This window comes from Lonchura striata, chromosome 2 (genome assembly GCF_050655825.1).
Source record: "Lonchura striata isolate lonStrDom1 chromosome 2, ASM5065582v1, whole genome shotgun sequence".
NCBI classification, from domain to species: Eukaryota; Metazoa; Chordata; class Aves; order Passeriformes; family Estrildidae; genus Lonchura; species Lonchura striata.
In genome coordinates, this window is record NC_140704.1 from 73330021 (window position 1) to 73354829 (window position 24809).

General features: G+C 37.6%; 1 protein-coding gene across 1 annotated transcript; it reads left to right on the top strand.

Moving 5' to 3' along the window:
- Positions 1 to 793: 793 nt before the first annotated feature.
- LRRC14B (leucine rich repeat containing 14B) lies at positions 794 to 24505 on the top strand. The gene is made up of 2 exons (XM_021540507.3): positions 794 to 1837; positions 3333 to 24505. Exons 1-2 carry the CDS (start codon positions 933 to 935, stop codon positions 3976 to 3978), a joined length of 1551 nt encoding a protein of 516 aa, XP_021396182.3. The 5' UTR covers positions 794 to 932; the 3' UTR covers positions 3979 to 24505.
- The last annotated feature ends 304 nt before the right edge of the window (positions 24506 to 24809 follow it).

Below are 24809 nucleotides of genomic sequence, written 5' to 3' on the forward strand. Positions count from 1 at the left end.
GGTAAAGGAGGTGTCCATCATCACTTCCCCTGGGAGGAAGTGCCAGATTGAAAGAAGCATCATCTCTACTCTTGTGATAATGGGTGACAGAGATTTTTCTCCTATCCTGGATAGATTTTGAATGTTTTCCCATTCAGTATCACAATGGAGCTATCATTTCTTAAATAACAGGGAAGAAAAGACCACCTGTTTCTCAAAGCAAGAGCACTAAGATACTTGCCTGGGAAGTTATGAGAGAATTTTAACAGTGCTCTGTTTGGTTCAGCTTGTCTTGTCATCAACCTTCAGTCTCCTACCTCAAGCAAGTGTCCTGGTCACAAGGCTCTGAGCTCTTCCAGGGTCTTTTGTCTTTTTGACTGCAGCAACTGTATCAGCTTGCTTTACATGAAGGGCAAAAGGGAGAGGTATTGTTGTAGTTCAATGACTGTAGTGCCTCAGTCTTTCCTTATGGCTGTAGTTTTTAGAAGCTCAATGGTAACTCTGGGAAATCATCCCCATTGAAGTCAGCATGTGAATCCCCAGCACAGAATTTTTCATGGAAAAAAAGTGGAATACAGATCATGTTATTTGTTTAAGTGGAACTCCTAGTGCTTTTTTGTATGACGTAAAAAAAATACAGCAATATCTGTATGTTCATGTGCTGCACTGATCTTACTGTTCATGCTGGGTAGCAGTCTATATTTACTTGAGTTATCTTAGATATAAATATGAAGGATTAAAAGCTCTCTGACTAAAGATCTCACAGATGATTACTGCAGACTCACAGTGTAGCTCTAAAATGGAAAGCAGCATGTGACTCTTCACTCTGGCTTCCCAGGCTCCCGCTAGCAGCAAACAGCAGTTGCAGATAAAAATAGAAGGTTGTAAGCAACCAGGATCTTTAGTTAAACATAGAAGTCACTCTCCGTGACAGTAAGGAGTGCAGGACAACAATGAAGTCTCTCCGATTCATTAGCGCCGAAGCATTAGTGTCAAATGCAGAGTTTGCCAGGAAGAATCTCGGTGTTGTTGCCCATGATCTTTTTCCGCTTCTTTTTAAAGCCAGCTATTTACTGGAGCAAGGGGAAGTGATTCACGACTTGGTAGAGAACTGGCCACTTTTTGATTTTAACATGGGAAAACTATTGGGAGCTACTCTGGACTACGAGGAAGACCTGAGCTATAGAACATGCTCCGTGTGCTTGGAAAGCTGTCTGACAGGGCTGAGAGACTATGTGCTGAATCAGTCTTCTCCCTACATGAAAAAGTTGAAAGTAGTCGACCTGACGGGTATAAAAGATGTTGAAATTCAGTTTTGTAAGTGCAAGAAGACAATGGGTAGATGGGCCAGGACACAGCTGCTCTCTGAGCTTTGTTCAGCCCTCCCGGTTTACCTGCAACAAGCACAGTGCAATCCACATACCTTTGACGTCAGTATCAATGTACTAATCGACTTGTTTGTTACAGAGAGGAACTATGAGCTGGTCGTGCAGGCCCTGTTGAAGAAATGCAGTTGTCCGCTGAAAATCTGCTGTGTGGCATTCAGATCTGACAACCTGACCTTGCAGAAATTCTTCTATATCATAAAGCTCACTGATCCCTCCTGGTTGCGCAAACTGGAAATAGTTCATAATGTTCACTTGGAAATGGAACACTTAGAAATGCTCTTCAACAGTATCCACTTCCCTCTGTTGATGTCCTTGACGTTGCCAGCACGAACATTTAATGTGCAGAGGTTCACAGCTACGGATGAACAGATGCTTACTAACATTGGAGAAAAGATGGGTGAGATGACACAGCTCACTGAGCTGAATATATCATTTTCTATACTCACTGGAAGAATACAGAAACTTCTCAGGTAATGTGGTCATCCTGCTTTCAGTCACACTATAAGAAAGAGCACTTTGTGCCACCAGCAAGCTGAGAGTAAGGGAAGTGAGTAAAGTAAGCTAAGGGTGTGCATGGGAAGGGGCAGCAGGAAGCCAGGAAAGATTATGTGTTGGGGAGAATTGGCAGCCAATGTATACCTAATACACTTTGAAAAACTGACAATTTTGATTAGTTTTTCAGAGTCCATATGGTAAGAATATACTTTCAGCTACCACAGAAGAGCCTGGTATACCCAGACATTTTTTATTTGAACTTATGTGTTAATCAGCTTGCATTGGCCTTTGGTGCAAGTCCTGAATTGCATTTGAAGTATATTTATAGTATCTAGTGAATTTTTGTCCTCTAAATAACAGTCAGTATATACACTTTTCCACTGATACTGTATTTTAAGGAGGGCAGGGGAATAGTTGATTTTCATTTGAGATTTTGATTTCAGTTATTTGTTGTGTCTCTTGGTGTCAAGACAAGAGAGATTTGATGGTTTTTTGTACTACAAATTAAGCTGATATGTGCATATTCATTATGAGTTCTAGTGGAAAATTGACAATTTGCAAAAAGCTAGCAAACTATCAGTGAGCAGTACTCATATTAGAATGGGAAATAAGTTAATTGTAAAATTTTCAGAGCATCTAAAAAAAAATAGGCATATAAAAGTTTCAACCATAAAAATGACCTTGGTCTAAAATTCTTCCCATACAAGAAGTCATTTTATTTAAAATTTGTGAGTAACATACTGCATATATTGATTTATACAATTGAAATTAATTGCAAGTTTCTAAGCTTGATCCACCTGAGCCCTGTGGCAGAAGTCTCACTAAGATGTAATAAGTATGAAAGCAATCTCTTTATTTTCATTTGTCAGAACTATTTTATATTTAACGTGAATATCTGAGTATAATCTCAGTTACACTTCTTCCAACCTTCTTCATCAGAATGTCTCTTTGTAACTCCAGAGCACTACAATGTGTAAATGTCTTGGGCATAAAAAAATGTACAGAAAAAAAACCAGCTAGAAACAAAAGCAGATATCCTGTTAGAATGTTGATTTCATATTGGAATTAATCCTTCCTTAATGGAAATTATCTAAATCTCTGGAATAATTGCAGCTTTCTACAAGAAACAGTTACCAATGCTCTTATGGTAGTAGTGATCTGCTGTTAAAGTCAGCAAGTGACAGACACTTTACAATATATAATTGGGTAAAAACCAGATACATAGAATGTTAATAAATTAATCCCCATTAAAATAGCACAGTGGAGTCATGCAAAGAAGGAGATAATGGAACAAATTTCATGAGGAAAATATACTTGCTATTTTTGGCACATGCTTCTGTTTTCAAGAGAGGTTTGAAAAAATAATGTGGTAAATAGCAGCATTCATAATGTGGCTAGACACATGAAATTTTGTAAATGTAGTTTCCAACATTTTGCATCATAATTTTTTTTTTCTCTTTAATTCTGCAGCCCACTAAAAACTCCACTGAAGATGCTGGATGTTTCTAACTGCTCCTTGAACCATGCTGATATGGCCTTTTTAGCCAGTAGCTTCCATGCCAATCACTTGGAAGCCCTGGACCTGAGTGGCCACAATATAACTGAGCTTTACCCATCAACATTCTTTAAGCTCCTCAGCCACTGTTCTTCAGTGCTCAGGAGTCTTACCCTGGAGGAGTGTAATATCCAAGACACTCATGTCAACATGTTGATTTTAGGTTTAAGCCCATGTCAGAAACTGCAGGAGTTTAAGTTTATTGGAAATCCACTATCATCCCAAGCACTTAAAGACCTTTTCACATTTCTCTGTGAATTGCCAATGCTGAAAAACGTGGAGTTCCCAGTTCCAAGGGATTGCTACCCTACTGGCATCACCTACCCCATTGATGATGCCAGTGTTTGCAGATTTGATCACCAAAAATATGAAAGGGTAGCAGAGGAGCTTAACCTCATTTTAGTCCAAGCAAATAGAGAGGATGTGAAGGCTTCAACACCACTCTTTGGGAGTTACGATGCAGCTGTTCAGGAGACAAACAATGAACTGGGAGCTTACTTGATCAAGTCCTTCAAAGAGACTTTAGAGAAGTTCACTTCTTCATTTAACAAAATTAGTTAAATTTATAAAATTGTAAAGTAGTGAGATAATCTTCTAAATCAGAACTTAAATTAGTCTTTTCTAGATCTGCACCTTCAATCACCAGTTGTGAATTTTCTTTAATTTTTCAGCTGAATTTACTAGTATTTGAATAGCCTCTAATCACCTGAGTTACTGTAACTTATGCTATATCTATTGCATACACTTTACACAAGCACTACTTGCTCACAAAAGATGAGAGGACACTTAATAGTGCATTATTTTATATAAATGCACTTTTTCTCAGTAAATCAAATAGGTGTGTAAGCTTGGCTGATTTCTTATACAGGTTCCCTTAGATTTGTCAGCTGGTCTTGTAGTCCCGCAGAAAAAACACAGAAGTCCTTTCCTAAGTCCAGCAGGATGGTCAAAAGATTGTGCACATATCCTCACATATGGCTCCCTAAACTGATTTTGGTTTTTTTTTGCTCATGACCTGAATTTACCAATCTGTGTTTTATGTAGTATATTCCAAATAATGGAAGAAGTATAACAGCCTCCATATCCCTGTGCCTCTTTCTTCTGCAGAGGCAAGTGCAATAAACAGAATTTGTCTTATATACTGCCCTTGGTGAGGAGTAAAATTCCATACTGAGGAGGTAGCAAATCAAATGGTTGGCTGACAGCAGGGAATCTCATCTCACTTATCCAGCAATATTAAGCAATCTGTGGGGAGTCTGCTGATGTTCTTTCAATATGTATTTTAGGAAGGTGGGCCAGTGTGTATTTTAGAAGGTGCTGCACAGCCGTGTCAGCTGGTCAGAGCCTCAAGATACTCCCTTCCTGGAATCAGCTTCTTGGCTGGCAGAATGTACTCTGCTCCTTTCAGTTGTTTCAAAGAAAGTCGAGGACTGTGGTAGTACTGAAAAAAATATTCATTTGAAAAGACATGCAAAAAAAAAATCCAATGCCAATTTAAAAAATGTGGAAAGGGGGCATGGCTGATTGCTGACTAACTAGAAGTTCATCTGTGTGAAACACTGGTGGCTTTCTGTCAGGACTGTGTGTTCTCTACAGACTTGCCACCAGTATCAGGAAAAAAACCACATTTATTTGTCTAGCTTTAGTGCAAGTATTAGAATGACAGAGTAAACAGTGTCCCAGAGTCCACACACGCAGCATTGGAGCATAGGTAAAGGAGCCAACTGGATGTCAGGACAGTAAGACCACAAGACACACATCTGGGGAGAGTACTGTAATTGGGGCCTGAGTGGTAAACAAGTGCTACTCAGCTTCTCACCTGTAAAACTAGAGACTTGGTTAGCTTCTAGGTAATTTAATAAATAAATATAATAGTATTTTAAAAATATATAATAAATACACTTTAACAGTTAATGAAAATTTGATCAAACAGGACTGAAAATGAATACTTGTAGCATGAGCTGAAGGTGTTATTGCAGTATTGAGGATCATCATTATGATAACCAGGACAGTTTATTTGAAATAATACTGGGACTCATCATCTGAGAGTGAGGAAAAACTTTCTTCATTTAGGCAGTGCTGATTTGTCAAGCTTTCTGTTTATCTACAGTAGGAATATGCAAGAAACTCTTAAACTAATTTATTTTTAAAAACACCAAAACAAAACAAAAATTAATGGACTGGGTACTAAGCAGAATTTACATGTTCCACAGCATGCATTTAAATTATTTTTTTGATGTCACCTTACATGATGGTAAAATTGATAGTGAATGGTCATGACCTGTTTATGTTTACAGACCACTTGAAAAATACAAAGGTAATCCAAGTTGCTAAGCTAGGGAGTTGAGAATACTAAATCACAGAATTGGGTCCCATTCTTTCCCAAAGCTGTTTTATCTTTGTGGCTTCATCTTCTCTCAAACTCCCATAACTTTGAGAGGTGTAAATGCTAGCTGAGATGATTAGTCTTACAAGATCAATAGAAAGTAGATGGATCTGTAATTTGCTAGATGTCCCCCGCTGTTCTGTCATTACATGCATTTGGAAAAAGTTCCTTTCTAGATTTCTTGTAGACCCCCTTTAGATATTTGAAGAGTGCTGTAGGTTCTCCTCAGTGCCTTCTCTTCTCCAGGCTGAATGAACCCAACCCTCTAAGCCTACCTACATAGGAGAGGTGTTCCAGACCTCTGATCACCCTCATGGCCTCCTCTGGATTTGTTCCAATGGGTTCAAATCTTTCATGTCTTGGGATTCCCAGACCATGATAATTCAGTTTAGGCAACCCACTTGAGTCTGTTCCTTTCTTATTTTCTTATGGTGATGTTTTTCATGTGGAGTACTCCAGTATCCAAAGAGGTTTATGGAAATCACAGTTTATGCAAACTTAATAATCTGCATTGTAAATTCTACTGCTGGAACTGAGCAGTTACATTTCACAATTCTGAGCATCATCTAACTGAAGCCTTTTGGTTGAATGCCTGCCTACCTCTGTTAGTTTAATGCAACTGCACCACAGAATGCTAATGCTGAAAAGAAAAAGTATGTTAAAAACAACAAACAAGTCAGCATGAATTCATAAAGTGAAACGACATTTCAACCCAATACATCATTTAATAAATGTAATAGTTTTAATTACCACAGAGTATATAAATAGAACTTAAATTAGAAAAATGTATTAAAAGTGATATGCTAGAAATGATAAATGATAAATCATAGGGGAACCTATAAACCAATTGCCAAACTCAGAGAGAAATGTCCATGAATTAAGAAATTCTTGTGATGGCTGAAACTCATAAATACAAACCAGGATACTTCCTTAAATAAAAAAATAAAAGGGTATTTTTCCTGTCGTGATACATATTGGCTGATTCTTACAACCCTACTATTTATTATGTGCAATAGTCCCATTATTTTCAAATTTTTTCAGAGCACTACTTGCATACCAATAAAGTAGTCTGCTTCTTCCATTACAAAGTTCTACTGGATCTTGATTAGTAATTACTACATTGTAGTGATTATTCTGTGATTTTTTTTCCTACTGATACTATTTTTTTCAGCCTTCTGACTTCAGAATTCCAAAATCAAGGTATGAAATACCTTGAGGTATACGCTCACGGGACAAGACAATTTTTATATTTTCTTTTGGCATCCCCTACTGGTGTACAGCTGTGAAGACTCCTCCATGACACTGAAGATTTCAAAACAGCTCCTATGCTTCTTTGGCTAAATCCTTTTGAATGTTAATAACAGCTAAAGAAATGGCAGGTTAATGACAAAATATTTCTATTCTCTTCAAGCAACATAATTCCATTGCTTCAGTGAATATACCGTCTACTTAAACAGTACATCTAAGTACACTACTTTGCTTGTTTCACGTCATTTATTTTGATACTGGTTTAAGTTTTGCAGTTTTCTAAATTGTAATAATGGAGAAAGAAATTCAAATTAACCTCAATAAATATCCTTTGTGATAATGCAGTGAGGCAATGCATAATTTTCCATCACTTTGTAAGTTATGTGAAGATGATGAAAAATCTGCACAAAAATTCTAACTAAATTCCTTGAGGACCGGACAGAATTTTTTCCCATTATTATTATTACTTCTAAAAACTTACTTTTTACTTCTTCTTACTTCTTCCAAAAAGAGTGAAAAATTATTAGTGACATTAACATCTTTCTATTTATTGTAGCTGCAGCATTTCCTGATGTAGAAACCTTCAATCTCACTTTAGGCACCTGGCATATCTGGGAACATGTTCAAACCATGTTCCCTAGAAGAATCAAAGGAGACAAACTAGCATTTCAGATTAACAAAAGAGGAATTCTCTGTTGGCTATAGAAGGATTGGGCAGTTGTACTGGTTTTTAGGACACCAAGCATACACTGTTTTCTCACCATTATTAAGCATGCTCATGTGAATTTTGTCAAGAAAGGATTTTCAGAAATGGACAACCCCTGTCTGGTCTACAGACCAGACACACAGGGTGTGCACATGAATGGGAGCTGAAGGATCTTTCTGTGGATACTTCCTAAGACCAGAAAATAAATAATTTTTAATAGAAATCAAATATACTACTGAAAGCTGATGTTGATCAATGACACTGTCCAAATGACAAATGATTTCTAATTGCAGATTTTGCTCATTCTTTGAATGTTCATTAATCTCTAGTGAGTATAAGATGGGAGTATGCATTGCTAAATATTAATACTTCCCATTAATCTTAAAATGTAATTATGATTTTCAGTTAGATGGAATAATGTTACCATCTGTGTCCTATCAGATTATCTATTGGACAGAACTAGTCTTTTCCTTTTTTGATAGACTCCTTTGACTCTTCACCCACACATATCTTTATATTTTCTTTTTTTTAATAAAAACGTGTGATTTCTTCAAAGATAAAGTTCACTGATATTTAAATAGACATAAAAATCCCTATTATCTAACCTTCCCCCCAATTGTTTGGTGTTTTTTTAACTATAGGTTGTTAGTATTCTTCTAGATTTAATGACTAGAATATGCCTTTTTTGTAGATGGGATTTATGAAGCATAAACAGCTCAGTGACTTGCTAAATAGGTAATACCTGCTTGGAGAAGAGAGTACAGGAGTCTTTGTTCCCAAGTGCACATTTTCATTTTATGCAATCTATTTTCTTCCAGGTATAGGCTATAAAGTAAGAGAATTTAATTTCATATATAACGAATATGTTGCTGTTGAGGCAGGACGGGAATGAGAAGACTCTGACTCAGAAGGCTGCTGAGTATAAAACTCCGATTTATTCAAAATACACCACTCTTTTATACAGAGCTCTGCAAGGATCAAATCTATTGTTCTAAAGTAAAAACAACGCACACCATTGGTGTAGAGTGCTTGACGCACAGTGATAGAACTTAACTATAAACAATGTGAAAAACAAGAGAGATAAAGAATTATTTACATTCTTTCCCAGCTCTTTCCCAGGCTTTTGCCTGACTAGAAACTCTCAGTTTCTGTCTTTGACTGAATCTGAGACCCACACGAACATATTTGCCATGCACCTTAACTTTCAAAACAAAAGTCTTGAAAGTGTCCCTCATATTGAAGTCAAGGATAATGCTGACACCAATGACGTTAGTAAACATCCGCAAGACACTGAGGCTATTTCTGTGTGCATAAGTAGCATAGGGACAGGAAGAAGGTTTGCCACTATTCATGCTGAATTGCCAGCACCACCTACAACATTGCTTTCTGTATGCCCGCTCTTCCCCAGGAAGCATCTAGGCTTGGACAGCACATACCCCCAGGCAGTTTAGAAGAACAAACCCTGTATGGTGATGAGAGAGTTTAAGCAAGAGTACAAAATAAGGCTTTGCCACCTAAGCCTGAGATCAAAGAAGTGTCCACTGCAGAAAATAACATGTAACTGCATCAAAATTTGTTGCAGTGCTTTGCAACTGGGTTCATCATGTCCAAGGAGGGTGCAGCTGCCAGTGCTGCGCACGGGAGCATGGGAAAAAAATTTATTTCTTTAAAACTGCTGTATCTTTAACCATGAATCAATGTGTCTGTCTATAGAGTTATCTTACTTCCACAGTTCTTAGAGCGCACAGAAATTAATTTCTTTGCATTTCAGAGGGTCAAACATTTCACTCCATCTGTAGGACAAACTGTACTGCCAGGTACAGAGCAGTATCTACCCTGGACCACAAACCTTGTTTCTTTTGAAATTTTTATTGAAATTAGATGCATGCCTTCTTGATATTTAGAATGTTCTGTATGAGTCATGAACTAATATGCTATCAACTGTTACTTCATTTCAGACATAGTGAAGGAGAAAATGAAGTTTCTACTTTTCATCTTAAAGTGCATCTGACTTGGTTGCCATGCTGTTTCAATGATTTTGTCTATGCCATTAAGTTGAACATTTTTGTCCCTGTGAAATGACACCTTGTAGATTGAGATTTACAAGTCAGAAAGGGAATAAGAAGAAAAAGTTTATTCAAAGATTATTCATGCATTTTCTCCTTACCTTTGTGTGTACCCACATGAGGTCCAAGAATATTTTTAGGCAGTTCAAAGAGAAATGCATCTCTCTCTCTCTCTCTCTCTCTCTCTCTCTCTCTCTCTCTCTCTCTCTCTCTCTCTCTCTCTCTCTCTCTCCCCCCCCCCTCTCTCTTTTTTTTTTTTTTAATATCACTTTTCTTCTTGTACTTCATAGGATAGGTGTATTACTGATGATAAGGCAAGGCATTGACTTGTGGGTGTTCTAACAGAACTGTGCCTCTGAACAGCAGGGAACAAATCCACTTCTAAATTGGAAACAGCAGTTTGAGCTGAAGCTCCATGGATAAACAAAGGCCAGAAGGTCCTAGTTGGAGGACTGACCAATGCCTGTCCTTGACCGCACTTCTCTGTCTGATTTATATCAACTGTGCTATAACGAACCCCGAGCACTTGTTTTGTAGCTGTGCAAGATTTCCAGTTCTGGTTTTGGCATCATCAGAACAACTGCAGTTCTTGACATGGATAGACTATGTTGGGACCTGATGCACAGAGAGGGTAGATATATTTTTAAAGCCAAATGTTGTATTCCTGTACAAGCATGTGAGTCTTAAATGTTTGTGTGACATTCATGTATACAAGGCTGTTCCAGGAACTGTTTGTTGCCTGACTTACTGAATTTTCCAGCCCAGTCTTCCCTTCAGATTTATAGAAGAAACTACATATGGGTGGGAAGTTGCATATAGAAAAATACATTAATTTAAGTATAAGTATTAATTTAAGTATAGTCTTTATCCTGACAAGGAAGTGTTTAATAAAGTTTAACTTAGTAACCTCCACTATGAGAGATTAATAGCCTCTACATACTAATACCAAACTGCTATGCCTTACAATTCCTGTTGCTATAATTTTAAGCCTGGTATCCTAAGGAAAACAGACTATCTTTTTCCTAGGGCAATTTCTGTATGCATATCCCATTAACTTTTTAGACATAGCTGAACTTGATAAGTAGCTTAACAGAATGGTAGACATCTCAAAGGTCATATGCCACAACCTCCTCCCCTCCTGTCATGTGGTTATAACCCAGCATGGTCTTTTTGTGCACATGCAGAGTTCCAGGCTTTTCTGATGTGAAGTGACTCTAGTGAATGTCTTGTAATGGGAAGGAACAGCTGAGTTTTCAGGAAAACAACACTGAAAATGGTTTGGAGGCCAGCTGGCCTATTCTACCAGCCTGTGATCTGCACTTGAAATGCACTTTGGACAAAGAAATGTGGTTCTGGAACAGATAAATTGTCCTGATGCCTGTGTATATCCTGTGCATCTGAAGTTCCTCACCCTGTTATTAAGTCAAGAGTATCACATTATGTATTTTATTCACAGTGAGAAAATAGGAGAGCAGCTTCCTTACTCTTGGCAGTCAGAGAGTGTGATGAGTGGGGCTAAAAGTCTTTTGCTGAAACTTTGTTTTCAATTCTTTAAATTGTGTAAGAAAGAAACATTAAAAAGGCACCCAAAGGCAATGCCTGTACAGTTTAATCCACTTTTAAAGGACTATCTGATGGCAACAAAATTAACTAGTATATTTTACTGTGATGTTTTCCTTAAACATATGGTAAAACATCCTCCAGATCCAATCCAACCAGGAACAGATTTAGTTTGATTTTGAGACCACAAAAACTGCAAATAAGAATTCAGGAATATTTTGAAGTGAAAAAAATTGCATATCTTGGAAAGGAGGGAGTGTGGATCAAGTACTCACTGTTTTTCTCTGATGAGAAACTGTGGGCTGTCACATACTTAAGCCTGCTTTTCTCTCTAATGTCATCAAGTGGAAATTTTGCTCTTTGCAGTACAGTGTTGTAAGTTGAAACCTCTGAATACACTGCACAAACTCAGCCAGATGAAAAGACTGGAAGTATACTGAGGGACAAAATTTAGCTTCTGCAAGAAGCATTAGAAACTGGCAGTGATTTTTGTCATGAACGGGTCCAATGACAAACCAGGTATGTTGGGCACAACTCCAAGAAAATGCAGAACCCACAACCGAATATTAAGCTAAAAAGACAGGGGAATGGGGCAAGGGGGAAGAAGAAAGAAAAAGAAACACAATTTAGAGGAAAGTACATACTTTTCCCCTCCCATGTAAAATACAGGAAGTATTTTCAAGTGTTTTGTTTTTGTCATTACCATTTTGATACAAGTAGTTCATGCTTGCAATTAACACGGTTGACGCTGTCAGTGTAATTTCCATTGCAGGAGGTACTGCATTCCCATATCTCTGTTGGCTTGCAGAGCCTCAGTCAATACCAAGGAAGGGGGAATGCAATACTCTGAGCATGGAGATGGGTGATTTTGAGGCTGAAGATCACACCCACCTTCTCTTACCATGTACTGGTCTGTAATAACTTTGCTGTAGGTCTATAAAACCTGTGGACAAGAGGATTAAATGACAGAGAAGTGATAGCTCTGGTAAGCCAGACTACTATGCAGTGTCTAATTTTAGTAATTATCTAATCAGTGTGTAACTGAAAGTATTGCCAAATGCCAGCTAAACCCTAAAACCATGCACTGTTAGGATAAAAAGATGGTCATCTTTTTGTCACTAGTTACAAGCTGTCGGAACCCCGGGTTTGGCTGGGGTTCCTGTGTGGTGGTAGAGCTTCTCCTCCAACCCGTGTTCCCAAAGGAAAACTCCACAGTCTCTTCTTGTTCGGTCTCAAGATGTTTTATTGCTAGTTATCTAACAGATTAAGTTCTCGGGCTGCAGCCCTTTGGTCAGCGGCCCAGGCAGAGAGGCACACACTCCTGACACCCTGACTGTCTGGTGTCTTCTTCTCCTCTCCCCCCGCCCAGGGCTGCTGCTATCTTTTATAAGATATATTACGTATAACATGTTTACAATTATTCCCCAATACCTATTACCTACGTTACCAAGTGTTTTTCTATTCTAAACCAATCTGTGAGTGCCAACATCACCAAGAACATGGAGGCAAGGAAGAAGAAAGAAGAAGGATGGGTTCAGCCCTCTTTCCTCCATCTTAGAACTTCTGACCCCCATGTACAAAGTAAAAACCCCCCTGTACATGCACTAAAACCCCCCTGTACACTACCAAAAAATATTTCCCTCTACTTCGTGACTACATTTACTATACTATCTAGCACTTTGTGACTGCTTGTTCTACCTTTAAAGTTGGTAATTCATTCCATGGTTCAAACTCGAAATCACAGCTAAATCCAGCTGCCTGCTGGGGTCCAGACTGCGTCTGACCACGGCCTGGAGCCTCTAAAAATGTCTGAGAGGCATTTTGAGTTCCCACAACAAGCCATGGGGATAAGAATCTAGGATGTCAGTTTTTGAACTGTAGTTCAGTTCAAGAGTGAAATCAGAAATAACTTTGAGTGTCAAATGTAGTCCAAGTCTGTAGATGTAGTACTTACAAGTACTTAGTACTTGCAATTAGTTAAGTGAATTAAAAAACTGATGGGTGCAATGTTTCCTTTCTAGCACACCTGCATGGAGGAAGATGTTATCACAGTTCAGGCATAAATGAAGCAGCAGAAAATTATAAATGTAATGTCAGTTGCTTTCCTTCTTCAGTTGCTATAGACAAGCATCTGAAGTAAGGTAGAGTGGCATCTTTCTATACTGTCATTCTCTGTATTTTCATTTCCTAAGACTGTTTCCATAGTACTATAATTCAAAGTATAAATACAGAAATAATGGCATTCTCATGATGTCTGAGTAACAGCTGTTTAATCACTTGCCCCTTGATAATGCAGAAGCAGACTTACACATCATATTACTATACATATTACTTACACATCATGTTACTATATTTACCACATTAGGCTATCAACAAGAATTTGTAGATAATTTATGTACTTACAGATTTGCAGCTGTTATTAAAAAGGTTTTGGCACAGGACACTTTTATACTTTTCCTATACTTTTAAGTGATCCCCTCTGAATCCTTCCCAAATTTTGACATGGATGTTGTTCAAGAAAGCAAAGAAATGGTCAATGAACAAATCAGAAAGAAACAATTATCCTGTTAATTTATATTTAATGGAAAACCTTTTTTAAAAATCAATGTTAAATACCAAACCTTTTCTCATTTCAGTTCTTAAAAACAGTTTAGCTGCAGCCCAAATAACATATTGTTCTCAGGCATTGTGTGGGTAATGGAACACATCCAGCCTCCAGATCACCATCCTGTTATTCAGACACTAGAATCCATGATCAGTTGTGAAACACAAATATAGGCAACTTTCTGCTTATGTTTTTGTGGCATTTGCAAGGCACTGACTGCTATATATTATTCTATTACATTTTGCCATAGACACAAGATTGCTGCAGAGCTGATTCATAGGTATGTAAAACAGTTTATTATTTGGCATGTTGTTGACTTATTGCACTGACTTTTTATTGACATTATGAGTCAAAATCAGACTCTTTGCTCATTCTGCAGTGGTCTGGACTTGGGTCTAATTCAAGCTGCACATGAAGGCTATGGTCAATAGCCTTCTGGACAGTGGAGCCTTTTCTACAAGTATTCAAGTCTGAATGAAAATGGAAATAATTTTGGCTTTCAAGATTTTTATTTGTTTTAATGAAAGTCTACATTACTGAACAAAAGACTGTGTGCAACCATAACTCAGTTGGAGTCTGTGAATCAGTTCTAGGCAAATAATAACAAGGGGAAATTTGACACAAACTGGCCCAAATTCATGCAAGCATTTGGACCAGTTAGCACAATTTATACTTTCTTTCTTTCTTTCTTTCTTTTCTTTCTTTCTTTCTTTCTTTCTTTCTTTCTTTCTTTCTTTCTTTCTTTCTTTCTTTCTTTCTTTCTTTCTTTCTTTCTTTCTTTCTTTCTTTCTTTCTTTCTCTTTCTTTCTTTCTTTCTTTCTTTCTTTCTTTCTTTCTTTCTTTCTTTCTTTCTTTCTTTCTTCTTTCTTTCTTTCTTCTCTCTTTCTCTCTTTCTCTCTTTCTCTCTCTCTTTCTCTCTTTCTCTCTTTCTCTCTTTCTCTCTTTCTTTTCTTTCTTTTCTTTCTTTTCTTTCTTTTTCTTTCCTTCTTTCTTTTCCAGGAAACCTTCTTGGCTTCATTAAGGTATTTTTCAAGGTTTTCAGTCTTTGAAGCAGAAAGTTTTCATTGTCATCCTGAAACCTTCCAAGCATGGTATGCTCATCTGAGCAATACTAATAGAGGAGTGAGGTGTTTTTGGAGCCTGTTATTAATAGAAATGTACCAACAAGGAAATTCATGAGAATTTATTTTTATTTGAGGCTTGGAAAAAAAATATATACAGTAGGGAAAAATAATCCTTAGATGAATCATTCTGATTTAGTGAAATAGTTCTCATTCAACTTACCAAAATGCATATTAAGTGGATTAAATAGCAGACCAATTAAGTGCAAAATAATGGAGCATCCCTGACATTCACCTGCTAGGTCATTTCTACATTTAACAAACAGTAAATGATCCAGCTGTTTTGCCACATGTGCTGCAATATTTAGAAACAGAAATAGAGAGATGGCCATAAAGAGATGTGGTAAAGATATGGTAGGTTCCTATTTAAGTGTGTAATTTGTGATCATTTCAAGAGAGGCTGGTTTTAAATTTAATATAGATAGTAAATAGGTATGCCGTGGCAGATTCAGGCTTAAAATCCTCTACTTTTAAGAATATAAGTGAAATGTGAGAACATATAGTTCTTAAAACTGCATTTTGCTCTTCCACTCTAAATTAGGAATAAGAAAATGTATATGAGACTGCTAAAAAAGAAGTCAGATTGTGTTACCTGATTTTACTGAATGGTAAAATGAACTTAGGATACACTTTGGTTCTTGGGACAATATAGCCTTTTTCTCATCTGCATCAAGGTGCTGTTACATTATTTTTAACTTGATGGCAATTTTATTGCTGAATTGACAGCTTGAAAAAATTTATGCTCTAAGAAAGTTGTCTCTAGTTTGCCATAAGCAAGAGTGAAGTTTGTTTAGGAAACCATCTTAATTGTTGTTCATTGCTGATTTTGTTTGGTCTTAGAGATCTTTGTTGTGCTTCAGGTCTTGGTTTCAGGACAGTGTGACAATTAAAGCAGTCATAGATCCTCTCCTTTTGAGTTCTTTGCATGTTGATGCAGCTCCTCAAGTCTTGTCCAGAGGCAGACAGCCACATAATTTGCTAGGTAAGCAAAAAGATAACCTTAAAGGTTGTGCTGGTTTTGCATTGCAGCCATTCACAGAAGTAAAATTCTAGGATAAGCTGCTGGCAGTTTCCTCCATATCTGACAAAAAACCAATCAGTAATCAGCTTTGAGAATTGACAATCTGTTAAACCACTGAAAAAGCTGGACACGTCTCTATGAATACATGTTAAAGACCAAAAAAATCCCAGGAAGCCCTCTTTTCCTTCCGGCCTTGATAATAATAAGCAGGTAGATCAGGCTGCAAAGATAGAGATGTCAAAGATAGACTTTGATTGGCCAACACTGAACCCACCACATTAATTGGTGTGTTCAGTGTTCAGGGAAATCTCAAATTAGCAAACCAAAATCACTACAAAGGTGCTTTCTAAATCTCTTGTCATCTTTTCATATTTTTGAAAAGGGATTTGAATGTGAGGAAAGAAAGAGGACTGGAGGCAATGAGTAGGTGTAAACTTTGTATAGTTTATTTCAATACCATAGTTTTTGAACAGGACAGGATGGTATGTCAAAGCCAGGGCAGATAAAATCCTCATACAGCAAATTTCCTAATTTGTTGTTACTTTCTGTACAAATAAACCAGTACTTTATAATGCACCAACACTACTCAAATTGATGAATTGTGAAATCCTGTAGTGTAGAGGCAGCAGTGTTTTGGAATTATCACATTTGCAAATGGATATCGGTAAGTGCTGCAAAAGAAAAAACAACACAGAGAAAATGGAGGATGTGACTAATGCATGGTTATCTCAATATTCTGCAGAGCAGGGTAGACTGTGACTTCTGTGTCCTGAGGGACTGTTTATTAAGGATAAAGTGCATGAATTTCTTAAATTATGTTTTCATGTGTCTTAGGTTACATGTCTTTGCATGCTCAAAGCAGCATAATTCCTTGGGGAATGTCCACCCAAGGAGATCCAGTGTGGATGTGCAGAGCCCTGAGGTGTCCTGGGATTTGTGGAGCAGTAGGGTTGCAAGGTAGCAGCAGCATTTCTTTCCTGCAGCATGATGCAGAGGCTGAATGCTGTAATTTCAGAAACATAATACCAAATAATAGATTTTTGCAGGTAGCAAATCTGTCTCAAGCAGTATTCTGCTCACAGTTTGTAGGAGAGTAGATTACAGGACATTAGGAATGAGGCTGTGGCTGAGCCTCATCCCTAATGGGGTGCAACTGTGTAAGACAGGTGAACAGCATTGCAGGAAAAGAAGCATGGAATGCTGAGGTGCATTGACCAATCACAAAAGAGTAAAAGGGCATACAGGTGTTATGCACGTGAGAAGCAGGGTATAAAAGGTTGTACTGGGGGATTCTGAAGTGCTGATGCTTGAAACTATTCTCAGTATCAGTCATGTGTCCTCCATCAATTGCACTTTCAGGCAATAATGGGGCAAAAAAACAGATCTTCATAACCATACATGCTCAGTGGGTTTTCCTTATGGCAATGAAACGATGCATCTTAGTATTTTTAAGGTTTTCTATTTGTGAGGTTTTCCATCCAACCTGTAATTTTTGTCATGCTAAAGGATCTTTTTAACTTCTCGGGGAATGTAAAGGCATTTACCTGGGCACATATTGCACACCTTGGGACATAGTGCTTGGTGCAAGAGTGAAAGACCTGTGATGTAAATGAGCATCAGACTGGCAGATTCACAGATGAGGGATATTCTGGAGTTGAATATAAGACTGGACTGCTCTAAAATTTAGAGCGCATGTTTAAAAATGAAAGTAATGAGTACAGTGTAAAACAATTGGAATTATAAAAATGAAGGATCTTGCCCAACTGGCTTACCAGTAACAGAGTGTTGGAGTCAGGTTTTAAAGATAATTTGGGCAGAGGCATTTTGTCTTGGTTTGGAAAGACAGGTGTCTGCTAAGGAAGACAGGACCCTCCCCTGAAATGTAAAAAATGTAAACCCCTTCCCTCTGAATTGTTATAAATTAAGGGAGGCTCTCAGAAAAAAATATGGGAGCAGGAATAACAGTTCTTTATTAGGGAAGAAAATAAAAAGATAAAATAAACAGTGCAGTGAACCAAAACAGCACTGACAGAGTCAGAGTACAACCTGACACCCTGCTAGTCAGGGTGTTTGCAGTCCAATTGGGAATTATGGCTGAAGTCCTCCTGGAGTGTCAGGTGTGGTTCTGTTGGAGCAGTGATCCTGCAAAAAAGGGGTGTAGCCTTCCTGCAGAGGAAGAGGCAGTAGTTCCTCTGGGAAAATCCAGTGCAGCAAAAGCTGTGCTGGTGTTCGAGAAACTCAAGATTATATGTAAGTAGAAATGCTTGACTCCTCCTTCTGGGCGGAGCATCTCACTGTGGGATGTTACAGTTCTTATCAGTCATGCAGTGACATTCAATAGCCCATTATCAGCAGGTGTCTCCCCAGAGAGAGGATTGGTTGTGGAAGAGATAAGGAAAACTACTCAACAGAAGAAAGCTGCTACACAGATGGTAATAGAATAAATCTTGCTTCTCAATCTGAGACACATTTCTAATAAAGGTTTAAATGAGACCATATGCCAAAGTCAATAGTACGGATTTTGAGTAGGTGTTATACTTGTTTTCTTATGTTCAGATATGTTTCCTCAGCTATGAAATAAATAACTGATCATTTAAAAGGAAGACATGCATATGTGTTTTATAATTTGAGATGTGTAGTTACAGGACAGGAAGTTCCCTACTGCTGGGTAGCAGTATACTGACAAAATACAGCATATATTTCCAATAGTAGTTCTGCTAACTTTATGACTAGCAAACTTCCTTTCACCAATTACAATCTTGGATTCAGAAGGGAAAGAATAAGCTGTCAGTGCAAAGTGAAGTATTTTTAATGTAAAATAATGTGCAAATGTTTTTCCTTTGTTGGCAGGGCTACAAAAACATGCAAGTGTACTTCAAGAGTTCTGTTGGCATTTACTACTTTCCTGATAATTTATTCTGGAAAAACAAACAAAAAACAGTTAAGCCAAAACATCTTCTAAGAAGATCCTATAATAGACAAATAGACTTATCTTTGTCAAGTGTGTATAAGTACTTTGTCAAGTGTGTATAAGAAGAAAGGACTGTTAAATACCCGTCTCAATAGAAGAGTCCTCTAAGCTGCAGATATTTTTAAACAGTTAATATAAGTGGCAGTTCTTGTTTTTGAAGAGACTGTTCCAATTTCAGAACGAAAGTCCTCTTTTCTTCTTTCTGACACAGTAAATTCACTGTATCATGTAAGTCTTACTCTTATGTTTGTCTGTGCTTTGGATAGACAATGCAGCATTCATCTTGGATGCACAAAATGAGGCTCACGTGTCATACCTCATTAGCACTGGTATTATCTCACAAATTCCATACTCTGTATGTGCAGGTACCATGGGAATCATATGGATAGCTAGGGTTTGACTGTTGATGTTGACAGTGAGACAGTATTCAAAGAAAGCTGTAATGAAAACTTCTCTAATAAATTACTTCACGTGGAGATGCATTTCTGAACAAGTGAGTATTGATAAGCAATAGAAGTAATTAGGACAGTATATAACAGAAGCTCCTGTATGTACAGACTTGTTGCACATATGCCTGTTAACAGCTACACATCAGGAAATCTCAGCAGAGCATGAACTAAAGCAGTCTCTTTTTATAATTTTTTTAAAACACAAAAACTTGGTTTTGTTAATTCATCAAGTTTTTGATTACTTTTAGAATTTAGAGTCTCTAAATTGCCTAGGTTTTCAAGCTAAAGAGAGCAAAATTAATCTACAAATATTTACCTTCAACAACCTAGTAATACTATCTACACCACATGTCATGATATCCAATTTAATTATGAAATATCTGTGATTGAGGCTGCATAACATCTCACCTTAAAGACAGTGTTACAAAAACAGGACCAGCTTAGGAATATTGATGACGATACTTAGAACATGTCAATGTTTTTTTGCTAACCGAAGGAAACATACAAGACCATGTTGTGAAATATCATTCATAAAGATATTTCTAAGTGTACAAAGGTGAAATTGTTCTGTACTCTCTAAGCAACCTCAAGTAGTGTCTGTAGGTGTGGTGGGTTCACGCTGGCTGAAGGCCAGGTGCCCATCAAAGCCACTTTAACATTCCCCTTCTCAATAGAGCAGGAGATATATGTTTTTTTCTTATATTTTCAATATGACAAAAAATTCATGAGTTGAGATAAGGATAGGGAGAGATAACTCATTGATAGCTGTCATGAACAAAACAGACCCAACCTGAACAAATTAATTTTATTTATTATCATTCAAAATCAGAGCATGAGAATGTGGAGAAAAACAAATCTTAAAACCAGCTTTCCCCCAGTCCTCACTCCTTCCTGGTCTTAACTTTTTTTCCAATTTTCAAAGTCCTCCTCCACCCTACTGCACATGGGGAAAGTTTCGAGCAGCTTCTCAGAGAAGCTACGCCTATAGATCCCTCAGTACGACAGCTTTGCCACATTAATTCAACAGAGTGGATATAGTAAATTTTTAAATATGTGTTAAAAGCAATCTCACCTCATGTAAATGATAGAGAAGTTTATTTAGTTTGCCTAAATGGTGAATACATAATGCAGTTAGTGGTAAACCATAAGTGCAATATTTTTCCTTGGAAAATGCAGAATGAAAATAGCTTTGCTGCTATTTCATTGCAAGTTTTTTTGACCTATGAATGAATCCCTTGAGCCACAAGACAGCTCTAGAGTAATTGGAATTAAGTCTTTTCACTTTTCCCTTAGTCCTGTTTAGAGGTATTTTATATATATATATGTATATATATACACACATCCATATACATAGAAGTATAGTTAAAATTTTTTTTAGTATGCTTCAATCTTGAGTCTGTTACAGATGAGTAATGAGATGGTTGGCTCTCACAATTAAGGGGTGAACATTATGTGTATATTAAGAGAAGTTTTGCAGATGTATGGTTATATTACTGTAATATGCCTTCCCTCTTGCATTTTATCATGGGATAGCCTTGGTAGCTGGGGCATTTGGGGAGGGTAGGCTTGTTACTATAGAAACACCTGACCTCCAGTCAAGATGTAAGAAAGTGATCTCCACCACTAGACAGCAAGGAAGGCATCAACTGACAAGACTTTAAGATGGGCTAGAAGTATAAAAGGTATAATCTGTGTTCCCAGCATTGTAATTTTTCCTTACTTAGTCCTTTTGTTGTAGTTTTGTTAAGGTTTAATAAACCCTTAAAATTTTAAAAGTGAGCAGTCATTTCTCACAAGTGTATTAAAAATTTTGATCTAATTTTGGGAGCAAAGCTTGGATCAAACAACATCTGTCTGGCATTATATAACATTAGTTGAAAACAAAATACTTAATATATTTATCCACTATAAGATGTGAGGGTTTAAAATCAGCCACAGAGTACATGAATCAGAATGAGTGAAATTACAATATATATGTTTTGTGGTAACTTTAGTAATATAAGAGATAGTTGTATCCATTTAGCAGTGCAGCTTTTTTGGCTTTTTTTCTTTAAAAAGTTGCTGTTGCCTTGTAATGACAGGAATCCTAGTTACATAATAGTCCAACATTTTGAAACTTATGGCATAGGTCTGCTAATGCAAATACTTAATTTACAAGCAATACTTGGTGGGAGTGTGTTGGTACATCTGTATGCAGTGGACAGCATTGGCAGCACCCTGACTTCTTTGACAGAGAATTGGGATGTTTATCTTTGTACCTGTTTCATTTGAGACATTTTTAGAGGAAACATATTTCAAAGTGTAGTGCTGTGCTTGCATATACTGGAGAAGTATGTTATAGCTTTTCCTTCCTTTATAAAGAGAAGCAGGTGGTAGTCCAGGGTATAGTGCTATGCATAGGGTAGGTGTGTAAGCAGGGGGTGATATGGTAATGGGCCTTCTGCCTGCATGCTTCACCCCAAAGTGTGGCCCTGTTCACAGGTCTCCAGATGCAAGTGTAGGAATGCAGCATGGAGGCTGCAATTCCTGTTCCCTTGAGCTTCTGATGTACTGCTATGTCGACATCCTTTGCTGCTCTCTCACATCTCTGTAAACTTCATGTCTCTCATGCATCATCTTCCAGACTTCTTCACAGAGGGGAAATCTTCCCCACCTTCTCTTCCCAGAAGGCAGAAGGGGAGTGATTATATTGATGATAGTCACTAAGTGTAGACTTGCCCTGGGAGTCATCATCTCACATGCCTTTGCAACTCTGCATCTGGCATCCCCTACTTCCCTCCTTCCAGGGTCTCACAATTCTCAGCTCAAAAATCTTGTCTGCTTGCAGCTCCAGCTTCTGGCACCTATTTCCAATACTTATCTAGCATCTGTACTTATTAAAAAATTAATTCAGAGAAGACCCCAGTAGCTTAAAAGAGAGAACCAGGAAGAGAAAATGGACCACTGTAGAATTTTTCAGGCCCTTGCTTTTTCATTTGAAAAAGATTGTGACGATAGATGTGTCAGACTCTGAAGAGGAATATTGATGCTATGGAAGAGGTGTTTCAGAAGTAGGAGACAACTGAAGCCTACCTTGACAGCATTTGGAGGGGGCCAAGGGAAAAGATTAGCAAAGGAGTATCTGTTGTATGGTGTATCTGTGTACAGAGACCTCTGTGGCATTGTGTTTAACACAGGGTCACTTACTGTTTTGTTTCCAGTCCTCATGCTTTTAGAGGACTAGGAAACCTAGTACTTTGGCTTACTTTTCACATCTTGATTTCTTGTTTTTTCTTTCATATTGTCTGTATAAAGACAGTGCAGTCTAGGTTTAAACAAGGGCTGTTTTTCTCCTGGAGGTTGATCTTTTTAAACAGAGATGTGGTTTAACTCCAGTCAACTATCAAGCAATACTCAGCTGCTCACTCATGCCCCCACCTGCTGGATCACGGAGATAATTGTAAAGGTAAAAACTAGAAAATGTGGGTTGAGACAAAGATAAATTAATAGGGAAAGCAAAAGCCATGCACATAAGTAAAGAAAAAACAAAAGGATTAGTTCACTGCTTCCCATGGGCAGGCAGACATTCAGCCATTCCAGGAAAGCAGGCATAATGGTGTATAGCAGTTACTTGGAAAGACAAAAGCCATCATTCTAAACATTCCTCCTTCCCTCCAGCTTTATATACTGAGCATGATGTCATATGGTATTCAATATCTGGTATTTGGTCAGTTTGGGTCACCTGTCTTGGCTGTGTCTTCTCCCAAACTGCCATGCACCCACAACTTCACTGCCATCTCTATATTGTCAACATTTTGTTCAGCACCACTATGAAAACAATTAATTTTACTCCATCCAAAACCAACACATGAGACCAAAAGGATTTTGCTGCAGCTTTTGCATTAACATTCATGTGTAAAGATTTGAAAATGTGTAACCACACACCAGGCTCCAGGGTTTGACAGGAGCAAAAGGTTTGTTTGAAAATCAAGTTTCCTTTACAGTGCAGGAATCCATTTTGCTTTTGACTATTGTGGGATCTGCAAAGCCAGGAACTTGCCTGGCAGCAAACTGGACCAGATTTCTTCACCCTTACACTGAACACCTTATTTCAGAGGGCCTATTTGTGAAACTAGCAGTACTGTTCACATAGGATGCTCAGAGAATGATCTCTTCTGAGGCTCCTTGAGCTATTGCTTCATTTGTAAAGAAGCACTTTCATTCCCATTTGCTATTTTCTTTGTGGAATTTATTTATTAAACATGAAACAAGGGATGCTTTCTGGAAAACAGATTAACATGGAAAATATTTATCTTCCCATCATCCTTGAGAATCCATTTCTTTTAGTATTATAATTAGTTGTTTTCTCTTTCTGAAGAAATTGTATTGTTATGTATAATGAATATAATTTGCACCAGTATAATATGATGTATGTAATATTTGATATTATTGGGAGGATGCACGAGTCGGCACTGGGAGTTGCCCCATATATTTGAAAACTGGTCTCTGGCAAAACCTCATTTGCAAGCTAATACATGTGGCTAATCTGGAGATGGGTCATTTCTCGAGGTGATACAGGAACACCTAGCAGTGATCATCCCCACAACGACCCGAGATTGGGATCACTGGAACCCTCCTGGCTGATCCATCTGAATGCTGTGTTCCAGTAACTACATCAGAGAGATTCATCACCACCCGGACACCGAATTGTTCAAACTCAACACAGAGAAAAGAGACGTTATGAATATGGGGGACTTTGAATGGAAAGGAAAGGCTGATCGCCCTGAAATCCTGGCCTTGAGCAAAATACTCCCTATAAAAACCGCTTGTACCAGGAGGGTGGTGTGTGTGCATAATGGGACCCTCTGCTGAGGCTGTCTACTCTGTGACACACCCATCACCGATCCAGGACTCCTTGTGGCCGGCTCAGAGAGAATTCAATCGCTATAATAAAATTTTATTTTATTTTTAATTCATCCGGATCAATTTCTAGCCATAACAGTATTATTATATTTAAGATAAATGCTGACATTATATATCCATTAAATAAAATTTACATAGAATATCTTAATATATACTTGTTTTTACCCAGGAAAAACAGATGTACCTTCTTAAAAAACAGTGCGGTTGCAGATGACTTAATTTTTTCCTAAATAGAGTTAAGTAAGTTTTCAACCTAAAGTTTTGTCTAAGTTAATAGCACTTCTCTAAAATATAATATTTTCATGTTAGCAATAATGAACAGAAGCAGATAAAGAACACTAAGTCCAAATGAAACCA